At 37.8% G+C, this 21959-nt stretch overlaps 5 protein-coding genes across 5 annotated transcripts; 4 read left to right on the forward strand and 1 right to left on the reverse strand.

Moving 5' to 3' along the window:
• Positions 1-1475: 1475 nt before the first annotated feature.
• On the forward strand, positions 1476-5757 carry LOC135124213 (uncharacterized). Its single transcript, XM_064049121.1, has 2 exons — positions 1476-1567; positions 1613-5757. The coding sequence occupies exons 1-2, from the start codon at positions 1499-1501 to the stop codon at positions 5708-5710; spliced, it is 4167 nt and encodes a 1388-aa protein (XP_063905191.1). The 5' UTR covers positions 1476-1498; the 3' UTR covers positions 5711-5757.
• A 45-nt stretch (positions 5758-5802) lies between these two features.
• LOC135124214 (uncharacterized) lies at positions 5803-8818 on the forward strand. Its single transcript, XM_064049123.1, has 2 exons — positions 5803-5965; positions 6011-8818. The coding sequence occupies exons 1-2, from the start codon at positions 5861-5863 to the stop codon at positions 8810-8812; spliced, it is 2907 nt and encodes a 968-aa protein (XP_063905193.1). The 5' UTR covers positions 5803-5860; the 3' UTR covers positions 8813-8818.
• LOC135124215 (adhesion G-protein coupled receptor G2-like) lies at positions 8818-10129 on the forward strand. The gene has a single exon (XM_064049124.1). The coding sequence runs from the start codon at positions 9385-9387 to the stop codon at positions 10105-10107; it is 723 nt and encodes a 240-aa protein (XP_063905194.1). The 5' UTR covers positions 8818-9384; the 3' UTR covers positions 10108-10129.
• Positions 10130-10565: 436 nt separating this feature from the next.
• LOC135124687 (uncharacterized) lies at positions 10566-16481 on the forward strand. The gene is made up of 4 exons (XM_064049919.1): positions 10566-10672; positions 10719-12210; positions 12348-12454; positions 12501-16481. Exons 3-4 carry the CDS (start codon positions 12383-12385, stop codon positions 16479-16481), a joined length of 4053 nt encoding a protein of 1350 aa, XP_063905989.1. The 5' UTR covers positions 10566-10672; positions 10719-12210; positions 12348-12382.
• A 53-nt stretch (positions 16482-16534) lies between these two features.
• On the reverse strand, positions 16535-20621 carry LOC135124216 (uncharacterized). Its single transcript, XM_064049125.1, has 3 exons — positions 20530-20621; positions 20413-20478; positions 16535-20364 (listed from the first exon to the last, which is right to left on the reverse strand). The coding sequence occupies exons 2-3, from the start codon at positions 20476-20478 to the stop codon at positions 16561-16563; spliced, it is 3870 nt and encodes a 1289-aa protein (XP_063905195.1). The 5' UTR covers positions 20530-20621; the 3' UTR covers positions 16535-16560.
• Positions 20622-21959: the final 1338 nt, after the last annotated feature.

Genomic DNA, 21959 nt, shown 5'->3' on the forward strand with positions numbered 1-21959 from the left:
TAGATTATAACAGTTCTTAATTCGTCATCCACTAATAGTTCATTTACGGCAGTTAAATTAACAAAATTCGTTATACTGTGAACTGGCGGGGGGGTTAAAATAATTTCTTCCCTTAGTCATCGTTATCATCATTACATGACCGAGGCATTTCCTCGTAACGTTAAAGAATGATTACATCACCGAAGCATTTCCTCGCAACGCTAAAAATTACATCACCGAGACACTTTTTCCTCGCAACGTGACTGTATATGTTTGTGTTTATTTATTATGCGTTTTGTTGGGGTAACCAGTTCATATAGACTCTCCAAGTTAATTATTTTAAGTAATCGAACACTAGGATCAAGACATAATTTAACATAATGTAAAATCTCACAATTTTAACTTCCGTAATTTTCTTTGTTATATAATTTTAATTGAACGTAAGTTTCATGCTCCGCAGTTTTAACCTGACGTAATATTTTTATTTGCACAAATTTATTTCACACCAGATCTTTTGTCTTTATAAATCTTTGCTAGTTTTTGTTTTGTAAATATTTTGTTGACGAATGTTTCCATCTTATAAATTGTCTGATGGTCAATTTTAACCTCACATAAGAATGATTTTTTGCTTAAAATTACACAAGATTGTCTGGCGAATTTAAATGTTGTTCATTGCTCTTTTTAAAACCCTAACACTTGTTTAGTTGTCGTTAATATCAGAGTAATAGAAATTGAACACTTAAAATGGAATTGAGGTTAAATAACACCGAAACACGTAGCAGAAGCGGAGGGCGCGGTTCCGAGTGGAGCTAGCGGGATTTATCGCGCCATCTGCACAAGGGATGCAGACTCTATATAGATGTCAGGGGAACGGTCTGGACGATGTGACGCTGTCAGCTTATTTATAGTCGCGACTTCCAACCACTAGTTTGCGACCGTAACGGCCTGGATAGCACGGCCAAATTTTGAATTTTTAAATTTTTCGCGGGCCTTTCAAACTTTTTTCACATGTCAATTTAAGGCGGGAAGCTTGGATTATCACAGAGTTTATCTGACTTCTGACATATTGCTCAGAGTACATACTTATCTTAGCTTTTAAATTATTGATTGAGATATAAATTACACACATCATACAATTGAATTCTGTGTTGCATACCTATTTTCTCTAGTAAGGAAAAAAATCAATACTCGTACTTTATTATCAACGTAATTACTATAAATAAGATAACAACACCAAAAAAAAGTTAATTGTGTATTGATTGTCCATATTTATGTTCACCAAATGATATTAGTATTACACTTTCTAAAGTAGATATTAATTTTTTTGTACTTAACAAATATTTTTGTTTAAGATTTATTCGCAACCGTTTCCAATAAATATCTGCTTCACCTGTTCTTCGAACTGATGTACACACATTTCGAAAATTATCTTATCTTGTCTAACCATAAAACTGATAAAAACTAGTAACCAAAACTTTAATCTTCTCCGCTTTCCTAAATCCACAACTGACGACGCAAGATGATATTACAACTATTGCTAGTGTTCTACATCTTCACCACATGTACAACACCACAAGCAGTGACACCAGTAAGTCTCCCATTTCACCTAACTATAAATCTAAATGCCTCTCAGAATTGTGACCTTGCCCGCAGCTCATTCTCCTGCTCCGACGAACAAAAAAAGCATCTGTACGAAAAGTGCTTCACCACGAAATTTTGCACAAAGAAAGACAACTTCGATCGACAAACTCTGCCACAATGTCCGCGGGGTTTCGTAGATGCGAGCGATTTCTGTTACGCAATCACCAAAAAGTCGCCATTTCCGCCAAAATGTCCGTTCACAAACGTGCGGTCGATGAATTTCACGCACGTCGAGGATATCATCAAACGGGACAAAATCGGTGCTGTGTGGATGCCGGTTCAGAGAAACATCACCAACGGTCTTGGGTTTCTGCAATGGGTGGAACATACCAGAAGCTACAAAACAGAATTTAGAGGTCCCATTCGTTACGAAGGCGAACTTCAAGGAAAAGATTGTCTTGTGTACAATGCCTCCAGGATGTTTGCTGTTTCCTGTAAGGAAGAACATGCAGGTTTATGCTTGTACGAAAAAGTACACAATGCCGGGAGTATTTTGTGCGGTGGTGAGACAAACTGTGTCGAAGTTACTCAACGAACTAACCCGAAATGTGTCTGCGCGCGTGAGTCGTTCTCCCTCGGGGAATATGAAGAGGCCGAGTTTCTGGATCCACATGAAAATAATGTCTATTCATTAATAGCACGAGATAGAAGTTGTGGTATCGGGATTAGAAAAACTGTCAATGGTACTTTCGCCTGGAACAACTCCATGAGAGACATCGATTATAGTTTTTGGTCCCCTGAAGCTACTTTTGGCGATGACAGTAACTACGTGGTGTCAACTGGAAATGGTTGGATTTTGTCAAAGGGATCAGTATCGTGCACTTTGACTCAGAAAAACATAGAGAGATTGTCATCAAGTTTATACCTTAGTGTTTTCAAAGACAATATTTTACATTTGACAGTCGTGTTCCCGAGTGGCTTACAGACAGACGACGAACGTCAGGATCCTCTAGTTTTTTGTTTTACTGATACCGATCCTATAAGTTTGCCCTATCGATATCCACAGATAAACATCACGGATAGAGGTGACACTTCAATCATATACCAGTTCGAGTCTTTTGGAAATGTACCTGGTCGCTACTGGTGCGAAGCCTTTACGTATCCAGATTCAGAAACTCTCACCAGCAATGTAATTTTTGTGAACCCAAAGAATCCTAACTTTCCGGATCACTTTGTAGGCACATATTTACTAAACTATACCACAGAAATAAATCCTTTAAGTTCTGATATCACTAACTTGATGAAGTCATACGTACTTAGGAGCAATTGCTTATACCAGATAATCAAAATTGTAGACTTGGATGAAATCAATAAAGTCGTTTCGATCAAGCTCCGTTACAGCTGCCCAAGTGATAGCTTACCCGATAACTTAAATATCCAGAGAATTAGTTTACAAAAGGTAGATTTCTGTCCAAGAGTGGTTGAAAACGACGTGATCTGGAATGAAACCAGAGCAGGCACTGTAGCCAGTCCTTCAGAACCTTGTTTCACTCAGAAAGGTTATGATTTGCAACGACCGTGTGTTGAGGATAGTTTCAATGGAGCCTATTGGGCTAAGGCAAAGTGCAACGTCCCGAAGAAGTCTTCAGTAACAAAGCAGTTGCAGGAAGTATTACCAAACGCCAGCAATCCAGATCAAGGTATATCACAATTGGAAACTATATCACGAAATTATGCACAGTTCAAGGCTGTCGATGTGCTCATTGTTGGAGAAACATTGCAACAGTACAGTTTTACTCAAACGTCAAATTGTGTTGATAAAATGACCAAAATTATTGATATAGGAGACAACATATTGAACATTGAAAGTGATATTATAATGGAGTCACAACAGAAAATGCATGCTATGGATGTTTGGCTAAACGTGATGAGTAACATTCAAAACATTTGTCGCATTAAAGACGTTTTTAATCATATCACCAATAATATTTACTTCATGAGTTCGAGAACTACAGCATGGTGTAGAACAAGTCCTGGTGATAAAAGAAAAATATTTGTGCAACATATCACAGCTTTGAGTGACATATTAAACAGAAAAGAGATAGAAAGTGCCATTTGGATAAACACATCTTCCGATCCTACTCTTACGACTGAAAGAGCGTTGAAGTACTATCCAACGCAAGGTTTTTTTTTTGATAAGTCTGAGTTAGGAAATGTTAGTTACGTGTATGAATTAACTATTTTTGACACCTACATAGACGTGTCATCACTTGTCTACCAAACTCCAGTGTGGCTCATTCAACGGTTTGATATGGTTTACACACGTAACAGAAAAGTGAAATGCGCCCGTTGGAACTATGGAAATGTGGCCGACAGAGTTGAAGGTTCGTGGTTGGTGGATGGGGACTTAAATATAACCAAGACCCACTTTATCTGCAAATTTAGAACCGTGGGAACCTACGCCATGATATTAGCACCTGAGGGTAACCCAGGAGACGATTTGAAGGAACTACTAGAGTCAAATAGCACATCTTCCGAGATTCTTTCAAGACTGGCTCAAGTCACATCTACACCAAAGTCATTTGTGTCTTCTGACGTGGTCCTCATTGGTCTAATCCTTCAGAAAATCAGCACCCGCAACGACATCAATTTGGACCTCCTCAGCGAAACCATCAACAACTTGCAAAATTTCGACAAAACAGTTCTAGAAACAAGTCAAAAGGAGCGCAGTGCGACGGATAGCATTCTATACAACATTGACACAATTCTACAGAATTACGAGTGTCAAAATGTGTGTCGAGTGACGAAAGACAACTTCGTGACCGTGATCTACAACACACAGGATGCTGATTTTGGGGCCTTGGTGCTCCTGGATAACGGCGAAGTGGAAATTTTAACTGGTAAAGTAACACCTTCGGATCTAACCCGTTACAAAAATTTCGACAGCGCTATTTTGCTGAGTCCCGAACTCAAATCCCAGCTGGAGGGAGACGCGAAAGTGATAGTTAGCATCTTCCACAACGACAGTTTGTTTATCGAGACGAAAAAGAGGTCCCATTATCGCGTTACGGGGAAGATCTACAGCGTCATTCTCCCCGAAATCCTTGCCAACTATTCTGGACCTTTGTCAGTCATCCATAGAATGAAACCCACAACCCGGGAGAAGGAGTGCTCGTACTGGTTTTATAATCCACCTCGACACGTAGCAGGGTTTTGGAAAAACTACGCTACTGATGCACGGAATTCCCCTTGGGTCCAGTGCGACTTCTGGCACACTACGCATTTCGGGGTTTTGTTGCTGGAGGATTCGTATGAAGAAACCCCAGCGTTGGACTTCATCACCACAGCGTGCTGCTTTTTGTCTCTATTTGGTTACTTTTCCCTACTTTTGACCGCGTTTCTGTACAGAAGTTGGAGGACCAAAGGTGCGAACAAATTTTTGCTTAATTTTGCGCTCTCCGGCTTAGTTCAAATTTTGGTCTTCTATGTTTCCACACACGCGAATAAAAAGTACTTAAATAATCATACCTTCTGTGTGGCTAGTGGCGTAATTCTTCACTACTCCGTTCTAGTCCAGTTTTGCTGGATGTTTATTATTGCACACCTCCAGTATAAAAAACTAATTCTGAATAGTCATGACCAAACTACTCATTTTTTGTTAAAGATGAACTTAATGGCTTGGGGACTTCCACTTATCGTGATCTTGAGTGTCTTGACATCTGGTGACTTCTATGGTAACAATAAATTAGGGATTTGCTACCCTACTGGAACCGCTTTATATTTAGGGGTTTGGTGGCCCATTTCTATAGTTGTCGCTAATAATTTCGTCATCTACGTGTTCATCATCGATGCGATTCTTAACACAAAAGATAGTTTGAAGCGTCACGGACCTGACGATTCGTCTCGTCATCTAGTACGTATTGGGTCTCTTTTTTTCTTTCTGGGACTGACTTGGATTTTTGGGTTTTTGGGAGAACTGTCACACAGTAAGGTTTTTATTTATCTTTTTGATACTTTTGCAACGTTACAGGGATTTGTTTTATTTTTAATATATATCGCCTTTAGTAAGAATGTCAAACAGTTGTATCTAAACAAAGTCAAAAAGACGAGAAAACGTAATGAGACCGATATTCTAATGGGTAGTTATTAGTTGTGATACTAATTTGTAAAATAATAAATAGACAGACAAGTTTTCTACTTGTTGATTAATTTTATCAGTTATAGCTTAACCCCAATAATAATCTTATCCACGCTGATAAGCGATAACCAAACATTCGCAAACAAAAATAGTGTCGTCGATATGTGTTCAGTAAGCGTAAAACTTACACTCTTTCTACCATTGTTTCACTTTGTATTAATATGTTTCTGTACTCAAGACAAGTGGGTACTATCTCAACCAGCTTCGGTAAGTGTATTTCATCATCTAGGAATCGGTACCACCTCCTTACAGAACTGTGTTTTTGTCAACAGCACAAAGTACTCGTGTCTTGACGAAAACCACAGGCACTTGTACCAACAATGTTTCAACACGCAATTCTGTACCAAAGACAACAATTTCGATTTGTCAACGCTGCCGCACTGTCCAGACGATTTTTCAGACGAAGGAAACTTCTGCTACCAGTTGAGCAAAAAATCGTCATTTCCACCACAATGTCCATACACGAACGTCCTACCTTTTGACACTTACAAGTCTGTTCTTAGTAAACTTGAACCTGTATGGATGCCCATCGAAAGAAATTTGGGTTTTTTCCAATGGGTGGAACCTGGTAGTCGCTACAAGAAGGTTTTTGAAGACCCATACGTCTACGAAGGTGGAATCAGTGGTAAAAACTGTCTCGTCTACCACAACGACTCATACATAGTTGCTGTATCTTGCGAAGAACGACATCCAGGAGTCTGCGCCTACAAGAAACTCCAGGACGCGAAGAATCCTCTATGTGGTGATATTAATACTTGCATCCAAAGTAGTCTAGACTCTTTAGGAAACTGTACTTGTTTGAGTGATGATACTTTAAAACCTCCAAGTGAATTCGTGCAGCCGTACCAAAGCAACGTCTACCATTTGTTATTAGACCCCCTTACTTGTACAATGGGTCTTGAGAAAACCTCAAATGGTACTTTTATCTGGACCAATTCTCGCAAGACCATCGATTATACTTTCTGGTCTCGGGATGTGTTTTTTAACGATAGTACCTCATATGTTGGTTGTACTTCAAACGGATGGATTCTCATTTCAAAACCAACTTCGTGTTATCTTAATGAAAAAAAGGTAACCCCTTTATCGTTAAACATGAGTCTTCGTTTGGAAAATTATACACTCTATGTGAACGTTGCTTCTTCAGTTGAAACCGACCGTTCAGCTTTTTGTTTCACTGACGCCCATCCCATTTACCCTATCTCACCGATTATGTCTATAAATACGTCTTCAATTGGGTACCAGTTTCAAGTACTTTCGAACATTTCTGGCCACTACTGGTGTGAAAGCTTTAGTGATCTGACTCCAGAACCCATACGAAGCAACCGAGTTTTCTTCGAAGGGGGCGGAAATGACGAAATTGTAGCAAACTTAGTGCTGAAGTACCCAACAGGAGTAAATCCTCTGACTTCTATGGTTACCACAATGCTGAAAACGGCACTCCATTCCATAAATTGTCCTTATCGAATCTTGAAGATATTTGATTTTGACGAAGCAAAACAAGAGGTTTTAGTGCGAGTTCGTTGTAATTGTCCTGTGGACAATTTTTCTAGTTTAAATGATGGTGTAAATATAATCGACTTGAAACGAGTAGGAAATTGTCCGACTGTCATTGAAAATAGGATAACTTGGCCTGAAACACCGTCATCTTCCGAAACTTACCCTGAAGAGTTGTGTTTCACCGGTGACGGTTTTCGTCTCAAACGATTCTGCATCGAAGACAAAGAACATGGAGCTCGTTGGTCACCCATCACTCAAGACTGTCAAATTCCAAAAGGATCATCCATAACGCAAGAGTTGACACATCTTCGGGACGTTCTAAATGGGGAAATTCTGGCCAAAAATGCAACTGCACAACTATTTCAGCTTCTGGTCTCCGACATGAAAAACACAGCGCGGAACTATAGCCAATTTAGTGCCTTGGATGTGTTCCTAGTGGCAGACTTTATGCAAAAACTCTTGAATTACAGTGAAGCCAATCTAGGCAATATATGCGGTACTGTTTTTACAAATCTAGGTCTTGATGTCATTGACGACATTCTAGATATCGATAGCGAGATATTGTTGGAATCGCAGAAAAAAATGGGTGCCACTGACATCTTGCTAGATGTGATGCCAATAATTAGGTACAGATGTATGGTCTTTGGAAACATCACGCAGCGCAATTTTGCTTTCATGAAACCAGTGGTAGAATCTTCCGGAATAACTGTACAAAGAAATGGAGACAAGTTGCTTATAGGGCTACAATCGTCGGGTAAATCGCTTGCCAACTTTCTACATATCCAAAATTTGGAGAGTGCGCTTTGGACATCTTCTGTGGGCGACTACGACAAAGATATCGGTTTTAGTTTCTACAAACAGAGAGGTTTCTACTTTGACGATACCCCAGGAAACATTAGTCAGGTTTTTGGAGTCACGACGGACCGTCAAAAACAGATATATGTCCTTCAACGAGTCGATCAATTTTCACGAAAAAGCGACGTGAAGTGTGCGTATTGGGGGTCAGGGGGTGAACTGCAACTCACTCGAGGCTCTTGGATCTTTAATGGAACCTCCAATATAATAGAGACGTTTTTCCTTTGTGAGTTTCCCAAAGTTGGTAATTTTGCTATTATAACACCACACAACCCTGAACAGCCTGTGTTTTTTAACTTAACTGACCTTCTTGCCTCTACAGACACTCCTGACGAAATTCTAGTCAAGTTATGCCAACTTACGTATAGATATGACGAATTCGACGCGACAGACGTTTCCTTAACTGGGCAAATTTTGAAAAAAATTGACTATGGAGTGCACGATTTAGACACAACAAGCGAAATTTTGAGCAACTTGCAGAAAATCAGTAGAACTGCACTTAACCAAAGTCAGGAGAAGTTTCTAGCTACTGACTCCATTTTGTACTATAGTGACGTTATCTTCAAAAATTACAGCTGCAGCTCTCAGTGCTTGTTCAAAGCGGATAACTTCATCACTTTGATTTTCAACACCACGAACACCAACATCACTGGCTTGCAGTTTTTGTCAACAATAGCGTGGAAATACTGTCAGGTTGGATAAATGCTACAGACTTAGCGAATTACACGGATTTGGACAGTGCCTTAGTTTTAAGCTCTCAGTTAAAACAACAACTGCCAGAAAATACCCAAGTCGTTATTAGTGTGTTCAAAAATGATTCGTTCTTCAACGAGAGGAACAACGTCTTCGTACCACTCGGGAAAATCTACAGCGTTATTCTTCCCGAAATTCTGGACAACTATTCCGGACCTATATCACTTTATCACAAATTGAACAATCCAAACCAGGAAAAAGATTGTTCTTATTGGCTGTACAACGCCCCACAACATTTGCCTGGTCACTGGCAAAATTCGTCGCTTGCTAGAAACGTGTTGTCTTTGATTCAGTGCGACTTTTGGCACACCACTCACTTTGGAATTCTCATTCTAGGCAACGGTTACGAAGACTCAGCTGCTCTCACTTGGATCACAAACATCTGCTGTGCGTTGTCTTTCATCGGTTATTGTTTTGTTTTTCTCACCGCTTTTCTTGACAACAGTTGGAGGGCAAGCGAATCAAATAAATTGTTGCTTAGTTTTGTATCTTCCGGTGTGTTTCAACTTTTGACTTTTTACATGTCCATTGTACTAGGGAAACAACTGTCTAAAAGCGATTCTCTTTGTGTCTTAGCAGGTCTTATTCTTCACTACTCCGTTCTCGTTCAGTTCTGCTGGATGCTAATCATACCACATTTCCAATACAGGAAGCTCGTTTTTTACAGTAACAATAATATAACAAATGTGGTAATTAAAACGAACTTGTTTGCTTGGGGTGTTCCAGTGATAATAGTCACAATTGTGCTACTACAGCATGGCTATCACTACTCTAAGGAGAAAATCGGGTTTTGCTACCCTTCCGGACGAGCTCTTTATTTTGGGGTCTGGTGGCCCATTTCAGTCGTCATAGCGAATAATGTTGTCGTATACATCTTCATTATAGACGCTATTCTTAACACTCGGTCGGAGTTAAGAAGGCATGGACCAGATGACAGTGTTTACCATATACGTCGGATAGGGTCTTTGTTTTTCTTTTTTGGACTAACGTGGATTTTCGGGTTTCTCGCAGTCGAAGAAAGTGTGATCTTCATCTACTTGTTTGATACTTTGGCCACGTTGCAAGGGTTTGTTTTGTTTCTTTTGTACGTAGTTTGTGACAAAAGTGTTAAGGAAATGTACTGGAACAAATTTCAAAGAGCCAAGTACACCTCTAGTGGAATGCTAAGGTTGGTTTTTTCGTCCGATTCGAGGTACAGAAGACGGTCTCCCGAGCCCGAAAGTTCACCACTATTCATGAATTAATAAAGTGTTTTTTTATTTTTAACTTAGTGTTTATTTTGTCCCAAAGAAGCCGACAAGTTCTTATCGTGAGAGATTAAACTGTTTACGTGTTCGCACGATTTTTTGTATGTAGTATAGCACTCTGATCAAAATTGTTTACCATTCTTTAGTCCTTCGTTTTTTAGTTTTTTTCACTGATAAAATCTTTGAAGGAAGACCAGTAGTTTACTACGGGCAAAAGATAAATAATGATAAGGTAGTACCAACATTACACGTTGTGGTAGAAGTCGTTAAATTAGAAATGAATTTGTGCTGAGTCAAGAGGAAAAATAACATTTTCTGGTAAGCAAATACCCGCAAAAGGTATCACTGATACTACAAATAATGTTTTTTTTATCTTATCTACAACTTTGTTAAATAAGTTGTAGAAAATAATCTTATTAAGTACTCTGATCGACAAAATATTTTTCAATTTCAAGCTAGCATCACTTCCTCAACAGCACTAAAGGATAAAATGCTGCAGTATATCATAGTGTTTTACGCCATAATAAACTCTTGGACACTCTCCCAGAGTACCACTGAACAAGTAAGTTGCAATTATTTAAGTTGCGTCATTTAAATTTTAATTTCAGGTACCGGAAATACATTATCAAGACTGACCAGAAGGTCTTATTGACTCTGGTCGTCTATGTTACGTAGTAACCGCAAAATCTACATTCCCGCCAGAATGCCCATTCGAAAACGCCATGCCCTTCGAATATTCTAAACATATTGTCACAGAGAATAAAATCGGTCCTGTGTGGATGCCTGTGGAACGCGATGTTTCAAACCGTCTAGGGTTTCTACAATGGACCGAACCCGGTGCCAACTACAAGAAAACGTTTGAAGAAAACCATTTTTATGATGGACGTATTGAGGGTAAAAATTGTCTTGTGTATTACAACAGTTCGTATATGAAAGCTGTGTCGTGTATTGAAGTCCATGTAGGGATATGTTCGTATGAAAAAATACATCATTGGGATACTTACTCTAATAAATGTGATGAATATGAAGACTGCGTAGAATTGAACGTAGAGGAACCGAAGTGTATTTGTGCTGCGAGTACACTGAACATAGAAAATTATAGTACAGCAAAGTTCTTAGAAGTTTATGCAAATGTAGTACGCAATTTGTCGTCTGAGAAAGAATGTCGTGCAGAAATCGAGATACTAGGACAAAACCGTATTTTTGCTAAGACGGATTTACAAGTAAGAGTGGAACCTGTGACCGATATATTTTTATCAGGGACTTGTGAGGGAATTCAAAGAAAGTTTACTTACGACTTTACAGAAGAGACGATCAGGGTAAACTGGAATGGAGAAAATGCTCTTATCGTGAATGTCTTGAATGTTTATGGTTTTAACCAAATTTCAACAGTTTCTGCGATTTATTGCTTTACCGATGCCAACTCTACAAGTATGCTGTATCGGTATCCAAAGCTCGAAACGGTGTTAAGTGGCAGTGGCAACCAAACATACGAACTTCCACTCCTTGAATATCGGTCCGGACATTACTGGTGCGAAGCTGGCAGTCGAAGAAAGTGTGATCTTCATCTACTTGTTTGATACTTTGGCCACGTTGCAAGGGTTTGTCTTGTTTCTTTTGTATGTAGTTTGTGACAAAAGTGTTAAGGAAATGTATTGGAACAAATTTCAAAGAGCTAAGTACACCTCTAGTGGAATGCTAAGGTTGGTTTTTTCGTCCGATTCGAGGTACAGAAGACGGTCTCCCGAGCCCGAAAGTTCACCACTATTCATGAATTAATAAAGTGTTTTTTTATTTTTAACTTAGTGTTTATTTTGTCCCAAAGAAGCCGACAAGTTCTTATCGTGAGAGATTAAACTGTTTACGTGTTCGCACGATTTTTTGTATGTAGTATAGCACTCTGATCAAAATTGTTTACCATTCTTTAGTCCTTCGTTTTTTAGTTTTTTTCACTGATAAAATCTTTGAAGGAAGACCAGTAGTTTACTACGGGCAAAAGATAAATAATGATAAGGTAGTACCAACATTACACGTTGTGGTAGAAGTCGTTAAATTAGAAATGAATTTGTGCTGAGTCAAGAGGAAAAATAACATTTTCTGGTAAGCAAATACCCGCAAAAGGTATCACTGATACTACAAATAATGTTTTTTTTATCTTATCTACAACTTTGTTAAATAAGTTGTAGAAAATAATCTTATTAAGTACTCTGATCGACAAAATATTTTTCAATTTCAAGCTAGCATCACTTCCTCAACAGCACTAAAGGATAAAATGCTGCAGTATATCATAGTGTTTTACGCCATAATAAACTCTTGGACACTCTCCCAGAGTACCACTGAACAAGTAAGTTGCAATTATTTAAGTTGCGTCATTTAAATTTTAATTTCAGGTACCGGAAATACATTATCAAGACTGTCCAGAAGGTCTTATTGACTCTGGTCGTCTATGTTACGTAGTAACCGCAAAATCTACATTCCCGCCAGAATGCCCATTCGAAAACGCCATGCCCTTCGAATATTCTAAACATATTGTCACAGAGAATAAAATCGGTCCTGTGTGGATGCCTGTGGAACGCGATGTTTCAAACCGTCTAGGGTTTCTACAATGGACCGAACCCGGTGCCAACTACAAGAAAACGTTTGAAGAAAACCATTTTTATGATGGACGTATTGAGGGTAAAAATTGTCTTGTGTATTACAACAGTTCGTATATGAAAGCTGTGTCGTGTATTGAAGTCCATGTAGGGATATGTTCGTATGAAAAAATACATCATTGGGATACTTACTCTAATAAATGTGATGAATATGAAGACTGCGTAGAATTGAACGTAGAGGAACCGAAGTGTATTTGTGCTGCGAGTACACTGAACATAGAAAATTATAGTACAGCAAAGTTCTTAGAAGTTTATGCAAATGTAGTACGCAATTTGTCGTCTGAGAAAGAATGTCGTGCAGAAATCGAGATACTAGGACAAAACCGTATTTTTGCTAAGACGGATTTACAAGTAAGAGTGGAACCTGTGACCGATATATTTTTATCAGGGACTTGTGAGGGAATGCAAAGAAAGTTTACTTACGACTTTACAGAAGAGACGATCAGGGTAAAGTGGAATGGAGAAAATGCTCTTATCGTGAATGTCTTGAATGTTTATGGTTTTAACCAAATTTCAACAGTTTCTGCGATTTATTGCTTTACCGATGCCAACTCTACAAGTATGCTGTATCGGTATCCAAAGCTCGAAACGGTGTTAAGTGGCAGTGGCAACCAAACATACGAACTTCCACTCCTTGAATATCGGTCCGGACATTACTGGTGCGAAGCTTTTATTTACACCAGATCGAAGCCAATAAAAAGTGATGTGATATACGTCGAAAAAAATACGTTTCCTCAAAACTATCTTGCAACCTATCGTTTAGAATATCCGAAAGGAGTCAACCCCCTGAGCCCCAGTATTCTTAATGTACTTGCGAAATTTGTAAACGATCGTGTCTGGTGTTTGCACCAAATCGTAGAAATAGTTAAGTTAGACGAAAACAAACAGCAAATTTCATTCACTGTTCGTTTTAACTGTTTAGAAGAATTTTCGCCTGTTTATTTGAATTTTACTAATATTGAAACGATGAATATACGAGGTATAGACTTCTGTCCTACTATTGTTGAAGAGAATGTAGTGTGGAAAGAAGCAGAATGGGGAACTAAAATTTATTCAAAAGAAATGTGTTTCCGTAACACAAGTCGAATAAAAAAAATGTGCGATAGAGATGATTTTCGTGGAGCACACTGGACGACTTTTTACAGTTATTGTGACGTTGCAAAACTATCATCGGTATCAGACAAACTGCTGGAATATTCGATGAGCGAACAGTTCGACAAACTTAAAAATTTATTAAAAAATTTTACAGAACTGGGTCGTCATGATGTTAACATTATTGCAAATTATGTAAGGTATTATGATTTTCAACGCAATGAGATTTTGGACTTAGTGGATATTGTTTTAAATATTGATAGTAGCATACTAATGGTATCACAAACAGCAGAGTTCTGGATTAAAACAGTTCAGGAGTACGCTTTAGAGCGTGATTCTTCTAACGATCATATTAAAAGAAAAAATTTTGCTTTTTTGAGATCGTCGTACGGAGTATTTGTTCAAAAAGATGAAACCGAACTACAGATATACAAATTACGTTATCCCATAAAACCTGAGGATGTAACAGAATTAGAAAATGTACACAGTGCTATGTGGATAGAAACACAGGACAGCGAATTATTAAGGCAACTGTCATTTCTTTTTTTTAGAAGACAAGGTTTTTTTTTCGATACACGGCCTTTTGTAACCAAGAATGTTCTTAACGTGTTTGTAGTTCAACGTTTGGCGTTTTTTCCAGTATGGATTGCTCACAAAGCTGACCACGATACATATAACAAAATTATAAAGTGTGCCTCCTGGATTCATTTGGAAGCAGATAGTGGTGCATGGATTCTAGGTGGAGAACTTTTCAAGCTTAAATCTCATTTTTTTTGTCGGTTTCGAAATTATCATAAACTTGTTGATTTAGAGCCTGACTATACTAGCTTACTTCGTGAAGGTCGTGGTTTACATGAGGGTGGCGGACCTCGTGAAGGTCGTGACTTATTAATTCGCTCCTTTCGTTCAAACTATCAATATTTTGGCATAATAGGATTGCCTGCTGTTCAAGTAACAGACGCCTTGTTAGAGATATTTGCGTCGAAAAGTAGTTCCAAAGAAATTCTTGCAAGTCTGCTTCAACTAACATTCAGATACGACGAATTCCTTTCTTTCGATATTTTCCTCACCGGCAAAATTTTCAAAAATGTACATGATAATAGAAACGCTGATCTAAAAATCTTGGGTGAAATAATAAACAATTTACAAAAAATTGACAAGAAGGTATTGCAAGACAGCCAAAGAGAATACAACGCGACAGATATCATCCTCCACTACACTGATGCCATTCTCAAAGAGTCTCCATGCGAACAACAGTGTTTAGTCAAAACCGACAGCTTTATAACTCTGATTTACAACCGACAAGACGCTACATTTGGTGGTTTCGTGCTCCTGAACAATTCCGAAGTCGCCATTCGCACCGATACTGTAACTCCCTCGGAATTAAGCAAGTACAAAAATTTTGACAGTGCTGTAATACTAAGTCCCGAACTCAAAAACTCAACAAAGTTTGACGAAACCACGAAAGTGATTGTTAGTATTTTTTACAATGACGCTTTGTTTAACGAGAAAAGTTCGAAGATTTTTCCTTATAACGTCGTCGGTAAAATCTACAGCGTGATTCTTCCCGACGCACTAACAACTTATTCCGGGCCTTTGTCCATCGTCTATAAAACTGAGGACCCAAGTCAAGACCAAGAGTGCTCCTACTGGTCTTACGACACACTCCAGAAGCAAGCAGGTTTCTGGAAATACCACACTACTGGTAAAGCATTGTCTTCCTTGCTTCAGTGCGATTTCTGGCACACCACACATTTCGGGGTCCTCATTCTTGACAAAATGTATCAAGAAAAATCAGCTTTGAAGTTAACTACCGCAGCATGTTCTTCGTTGTCTCTAGCGGGTTACTTTTTCCTGTTTCTAACTGCCTGTTTTTGCAAAAGTTGGAGATCGAATAGTGCTAACAAACTTTTGCTGAATTTCGCTTTCTCCAGTCTGTTTCAAACATTAGTGTTTTATCTTTCGATCAACTTGCACAAGCAATATCTCACGAGTCGTTTCTTTTGCGTAGCTAGTGGTTTAGTTCTTCATTATTCGGTCCTCGTCCAGTTTTGTTGGATGTTTGTTATTGCGCACTTCCAATACAAGAAACTCATTTTGAACAACAATGATCAAACTCCACACTTATTGTTAAAAACGAATTTGATGACTTGGTGCCTCCCACTTGTCATTGTTATTAGTATCGTGGCTACATATGGTGATAACTATAACAATACTGTGGGTGGTATTTGTTACCCTTCGGGTACTGCATTGTATTTCGGTGTTTGGTGGCCCATTTCTTTAGTTATAGTTAATAATTTTTTTATATACATCTTTATAATTGACACAGTTCTTAACACAAAAGATCGTTTGAGAAGACACGGATCGGATGATACGTTTTACCATGTAATACGTCTTGCGTCTCTATTTTTCTTTTTTGGACTTACTTGGATTTTTGGATTTTTGGCAGAGGTATCTCACAGCGTAATTTTTGTCTATTTGTTTGATACCTTTGCGACATTGCAAGGATTTGTGTTATTTTTGATATACGTGGTATTTAATACTGATTTCAAAAAAATTTGGTTAAACACTTATAAAAGAAGTAGTAGACGCCATGAAGAGGACATCCTTATGCGTAGTCATTAATTAATGTCTTAAATGTAGCAGTTTTGATAAACATTTTTAATGAAATAATACTGTTGTTTTATTTAGTAACACATTTCGTTTATTGAATCATATTTTTACAAAAAACACCCCTTTTAGCTTGTTTGCTAATCAGGAACTCTATTACATGCTGATTCCCTTTTTTGTATGCACAATCCAAAGGTGTTCTTCCTTCCTTATCTTCAACATTAACTTCAGCTCCACGTTCAATCAACAACTCAACGACCGCATAACACCCCTTTCCACAAGCATAGTGTAAAGGTGTCCGACCATGAGCGTCTGGAACATCTACGGTCACACTCTTTTCCACCAATAACTTCACGGTATGAGAATCTCCACTTTCACAAGCATAGTGCAAGAGCATTCGACCATCAGCGTCAGGAGCATTCACTTGTACACATTTTTGAAGCAAAGCGTCGATATCAGTCCTTGCTTTTCCTTTGAAAGTTGAATAGATGGATGTAGTACTATTCGTAGCTTCAATCAACAGAGAAAAGTACTTGTACAGGTTGAAATCAGAAGTTTTGTGTGCAGCATTAAAGTTACGCAGTAACACTTCCGCGTAATTTTTCTTATCAATAAGTTCTTCTAAACATTTGTAGGAATTGAAAGAGACTATCAGAGAAATGAGTTTTTTTGGGTCGATTTTCTGGTGGATGTTGTGCAACCAGTCTATGTTTGCTGTGCAGGTGAAGATAAAGGCATAATCAAACTTGATTGCGTAATAAAGAACCGTGGGTAAATAGTCGTCTTCAAAACGTTGATAGACGTGATTGTAGAGAGGTATAAGAAATGGTAGTAACAGTAGTAAGTTTCGAATACAACTATGGAGTGACCGACTGAATTTGTCGTAGCATTTTGATATGGATTTGTAATTTAAATCGGATTCAGTTTCAGCATTCACGAGAATATTTTGTGCCACAATAAGTGGGTACTTCTTACTCCATGCACACGACAGTTCTAAAGTTTTGCGTTTAATTGTGTCATTTTGGTCCAAGTCTGCGTTTTCACATTGTGCCAGAAGCTTGTAACTTCTACATATTATAGCGATGTGACCTTTACAATTTTGCGACAGCATCAAGTCGAGAAAAAATCTGATGTTATTATATCTACTGTTCAAAACAAATTTCGCTTCTCGTGCTCTAGTGGGGTTATTATCAAAAAGGTACAAAGCGGCAAAATATTCACCGTATGAGTTGTGAGTAAACTCAGGTTTGTTGTCGTTGACTTTACTAACGAAACCCACGGGGTCCCCTCCAGTCTTGATATCTTCTAAAAAGTTGTAATTTGGAGACTGTGTACAACAGTTGAGATCGCCACTATATCTCAATTTTCTACTCAAATAGAAATCGAATGCAATTTGTTTATAACCCCCCACTTTTTCTTTCTTTTCATTTTCACATTTCTTTACATTTGTTTCCATGGTCAGGGCAAGTCCCATTTTTTCTTTATAAAAAATGTTGAATTTCTCATCCACGAAATACTCGTATAGAGTTAAAGGTGTGATGTTTTGTTCATCCAGCAAGCGAGAGTACTTTTCCAGGTCTTGACAAAACAGCTCTGTCAACATGTAAATCTGCAAGGGAATGCCCAAAATGTCGCTATTCAGAAAAAGGACGTTCATTTTAATCTTCTTGAAAATTGTTGGCAACTCTTCGTCTGAAACTGTCAAGCGTTTTTTGATATACGCTTGCTGCTCTTCTTCGTTAAACTCTTGCATTTCTTTGGCAAATATTTTCAGTCTGCGTTCTAAATAGTCCTTCAGGTTTTTCCGGGATGTTATCCACTGTTTGAACCCTTCCTTCGAAATCGCGCTCACCACCTTAAGAACAGTTTTGAGACTTTCGTCAGAAACTTCGTCCAGTCCGTCCCAAATTATGCGAACTTGTCTTTTCTCCATCAACAAATCAACAATTTTTTCATCAAAATCACCACGAACGTTCTTGGAGATGACATTTCTAAGAAACTTGAAGACGTTTTTGTCGTCTTTGACCTTTTTGTAGAGATTGGCGTGCATATTTGCATAGATTATTAGCGTCCACACTGACGAACAACTGTTGTTTTTAAGACTTTTGACTAAAGTACTTTTTCCCATTCCGGGATTTGCGCAGACGACGTTGATATCATTTTCGTTTTTTCCGAAGAGGTGTGATTCGTCTACTGTGTAATTGTATTTATGATCCATTCGAAACTTGTAAAAGTCTTCCACTTCTAAAGAGGTACTTCTTATCCACTCTAAACAGTCGTCATTTATGTATCTAAAATGATGGTATTTTTTCGTCGACGTGTTGTCAACAAGTTTGATGAATTCATCTTCTGTTATATCATTTTTGGTGACATAGATGATGTTACTGTCTGGTTTATTCTTAAATACTATCTCCCCGTTAGGAGTCACTTCTATGTTTTTAAAACGTTTCTTGAAACCGCCTTCGTCTTTTACTTCTGTAATGACGATGAAGTTGTCGACAGTTCTTTGCAAAAATTGTATATCGATTACTGTTTTTGACAACGTTCTAGAGATGAAGCAAGGTGGAAGGGTTTCTTTTTGTGTCCCTATTTCTAAAGGTTGTTGCAACATATCAACGAGTTTATCGGTGGTGATCATGTGGTGGATGTCGTCGTTTACTAAAGTTTTCAAAAGTGCCTCCTTTTGACCTTCTAGAGAGTAAGTGAAGGTATTTACGACTTTATTGTAAATTGCTTCTTCTGATTTGAGGTCAGCTAGATTTTGGAATAATGTGTTCGTGAAAGCAAGAGTATTTTTACCTTTCGTAGATTGTACAACGACGAAATTTTTTTCTTTTTCAAAATTTATCACGTTTTGAATGTCTTCGCTGTCGTCAATAACCAGTGGACACTTGTTTATTAACCAAATAAGCTTGTTCTTGTCCACATCTCCCAAACAATGTAAATCTTCCACAGACGCGATGCTAGAACTAGTAATTTGATACTTAACATTGATGTCTCTGATTTCCGCTAAATCTTGTTCTTTCAAAGAATCCGCCCAAAGATTTTGTACCTTATTTAGGCTGTCTTGAGTTATAGTTGTTACATGGAACTTTGAAACCGCCTCTCTAAATGTTTTCCCCTTTTCGCTAACAGTCGCATCGTCGGAAAATGACAAAGTCTTCATCGAGGGTGACGAAACGACAAGAGTTATGAAAGTTTTTATAAATTTTTTGTCCAACAAACTCTTCTTCCCCTCAGTTAAACTCCATCTAGTGATAAACTTTACAAACTGCTCGAAAACAAATTCTTGCTTGGAGAAGCTCTTAGTAAATGTTTCTAGAGCGTCAATTTCAATATCGTCAACTGCGGCTTGACTCGTATAGAATTGAAAATTGTCAAAAAAGTCGTCATAGTCACTGGTGGAAGTCAGCTTGAATTTATAAGATAGTCCATTACGTGAAGTGTTCAAGAGATAGTTTGGGTTCGTCGTTGTGGCGGTCATTTCGAACTTGTTGTCGTCAGTACTTAATTGAACCTTCTTTTCTGTCGTAAACTGACTATTGGTGAGTAGAATCATCGTAACCGGGCAATTCAGTTTCTTTAAATTGTTATAGTAGTCTTTAAGGTAGTGAACAACGCTGAAGTTTCCTTTAGCCGCATTTAGATGCTGAGCACTTATTTTCTTACCGTCGTTGTTGACATGTTTGAGTTGAATGGCGTAGATTTCGGTTTCTTTTTTAAAAGCATATTGGATTTCGATGACTACGTCGTCGAAAGCTCCGTATTGACTATCGTTGGAAGACAGGTGAAAGTCGATAACATTGTCATCTTGGACCAGTTTTAAAAGCAGGTTTACTATGTAAAGATGTTCGTAATCTTTACCCTTATCGGTAGTACCACTGCGTTTTATGAATGTCTAAAATCAATATCTGTAGACAGATTAGTTTCGAGGTATTTGACTTACTGTAGAATAAAGAGGAGAACTTGGCGCTGAACTTGGAGCAGAATCTGTGTCGCTTTGGTATGTCATCTGGAGAACATATGAGTATTTAAATTATAGTGTTGGGTAAAGTATACTTACTGTAATTGTGGTCTTGCTAGACTAACTATCATTTTAATTCCAGTTCAATGTGTTTGTTCTGAGCTAAAACGTACGAATGTAGGTGTGCAAGATAAACGATATCAGTGAAGGATAGATTGTCGGCTGGTCGGCTCCTGATAAGAGATAATTTTAAGGAAAGTAAATATGTAATTATAACCTAAATATAAAACCAATAATAAGGAACTACTTAAAAATGTTCTACTGGAAAAAATGTCGATTGTTTGTTTGATTTAATCTAAAGTATCGAGTCTATTTCAAGTTGTTTCTGAAACATAAAAACTTCCTTATTTTTGTTTATTTTTTTTTATTATTATTAAAATATTATAGACCATGTTACAATTTCAAGCAATTACTATGTTGTATAACTTTTTTTTGGTTTTCTAAGATTGACTCTCGTTAAGTTGTATGGTGATGATGTAGTATGTAGCAACATTTGCCAATATACAAAAAATCATGCTCTTGTTAATATTAAAATACCCTGCAGCAGTAAACTCCCTATAAAAATGTTTTGAAGAGTTGATAATTTTTGTCAAAATTTCGTCTTCTCTAGGTCCCTTTTGAAACTTCTCCTGAAGCGTATGACATAAATCAATAAATTTTCTAGCCTCCTGGGTAGCTGAATCGATCGGAAAAATAATCATAACAAAATTGAACTAAAAAAGACGTTATGATAATTATGAACGGAAAGAACACCTACTTACTGAGACAAAGACCATCAATAACACATTTGCGATTATGATCCGACAAACAAACTCTTTACTGGTACGAAGGATCATAATAAAAGTATAATTCAAGCATACAATTATTTGCAAACCAAAGTGGAACAAGATACTTATTATCTGATACCCAAAAATCTGACTAAACATGTCAACAGTCTCTCCCAAAGTTCGGAAAATATTTCCAGCATTTCTAATACCTTCGAGATCAAAATTTTCGCAGTTTTTTATTAATCTTTCATTCAAATCCTTGTATCTATCTTTAATGCTTCTCGCCAATGTCGTTATGAAAATAACCGTTAAAAACTCTTGATAGCAGTCCGAAAAAGGATTTAGCCACAGTCCCTCCCAAAGCCCAATTTTTTCCATACTTATAAATGCATACAGTAGATAAAAAACAAAACTAGCAAAAATAATATGCTGTAACAACAGCACAAAGTAAAAATTTTTCCAAATCCTTTCTCTCTGGCCTGTATTTTCCAATTTTACGTCGATGTATTTAAAATTCGTGATTAGAGTTTTCCACTTTTTGACGTCCCACACCGTAGATTTTAAAACCGTGACCAAGTTTCGTACCACCAGGATGAAAGTCCAGGAGATGTGGAGAAAATTCTCTGATACGTATTCATAGTTTCGTTTGAAGCCACGGTTGATAGCAAAAATCCAGAGACATTTGATGGTTAATAAAACACA

The sequence above is a fragment of the Zophobas morio genome, unplaced genomic scaffold (assembly GCF_036711695.1).
Source record: "Zophobas morio isolate AGI-343-1 ecotype UQ-CSIRO unplaced genomic scaffold, CSIRO_AGI_Zmor_V1 ptg000007l, whole genome shotgun sequence".
In the NCBI taxonomy this organism is placed as follows: domain Eukaryota; kingdom Metazoa; phylum Arthropoda; class Insecta; order Coleoptera; family Tenebrionidae; genus Zophobas; species Zophobas morio.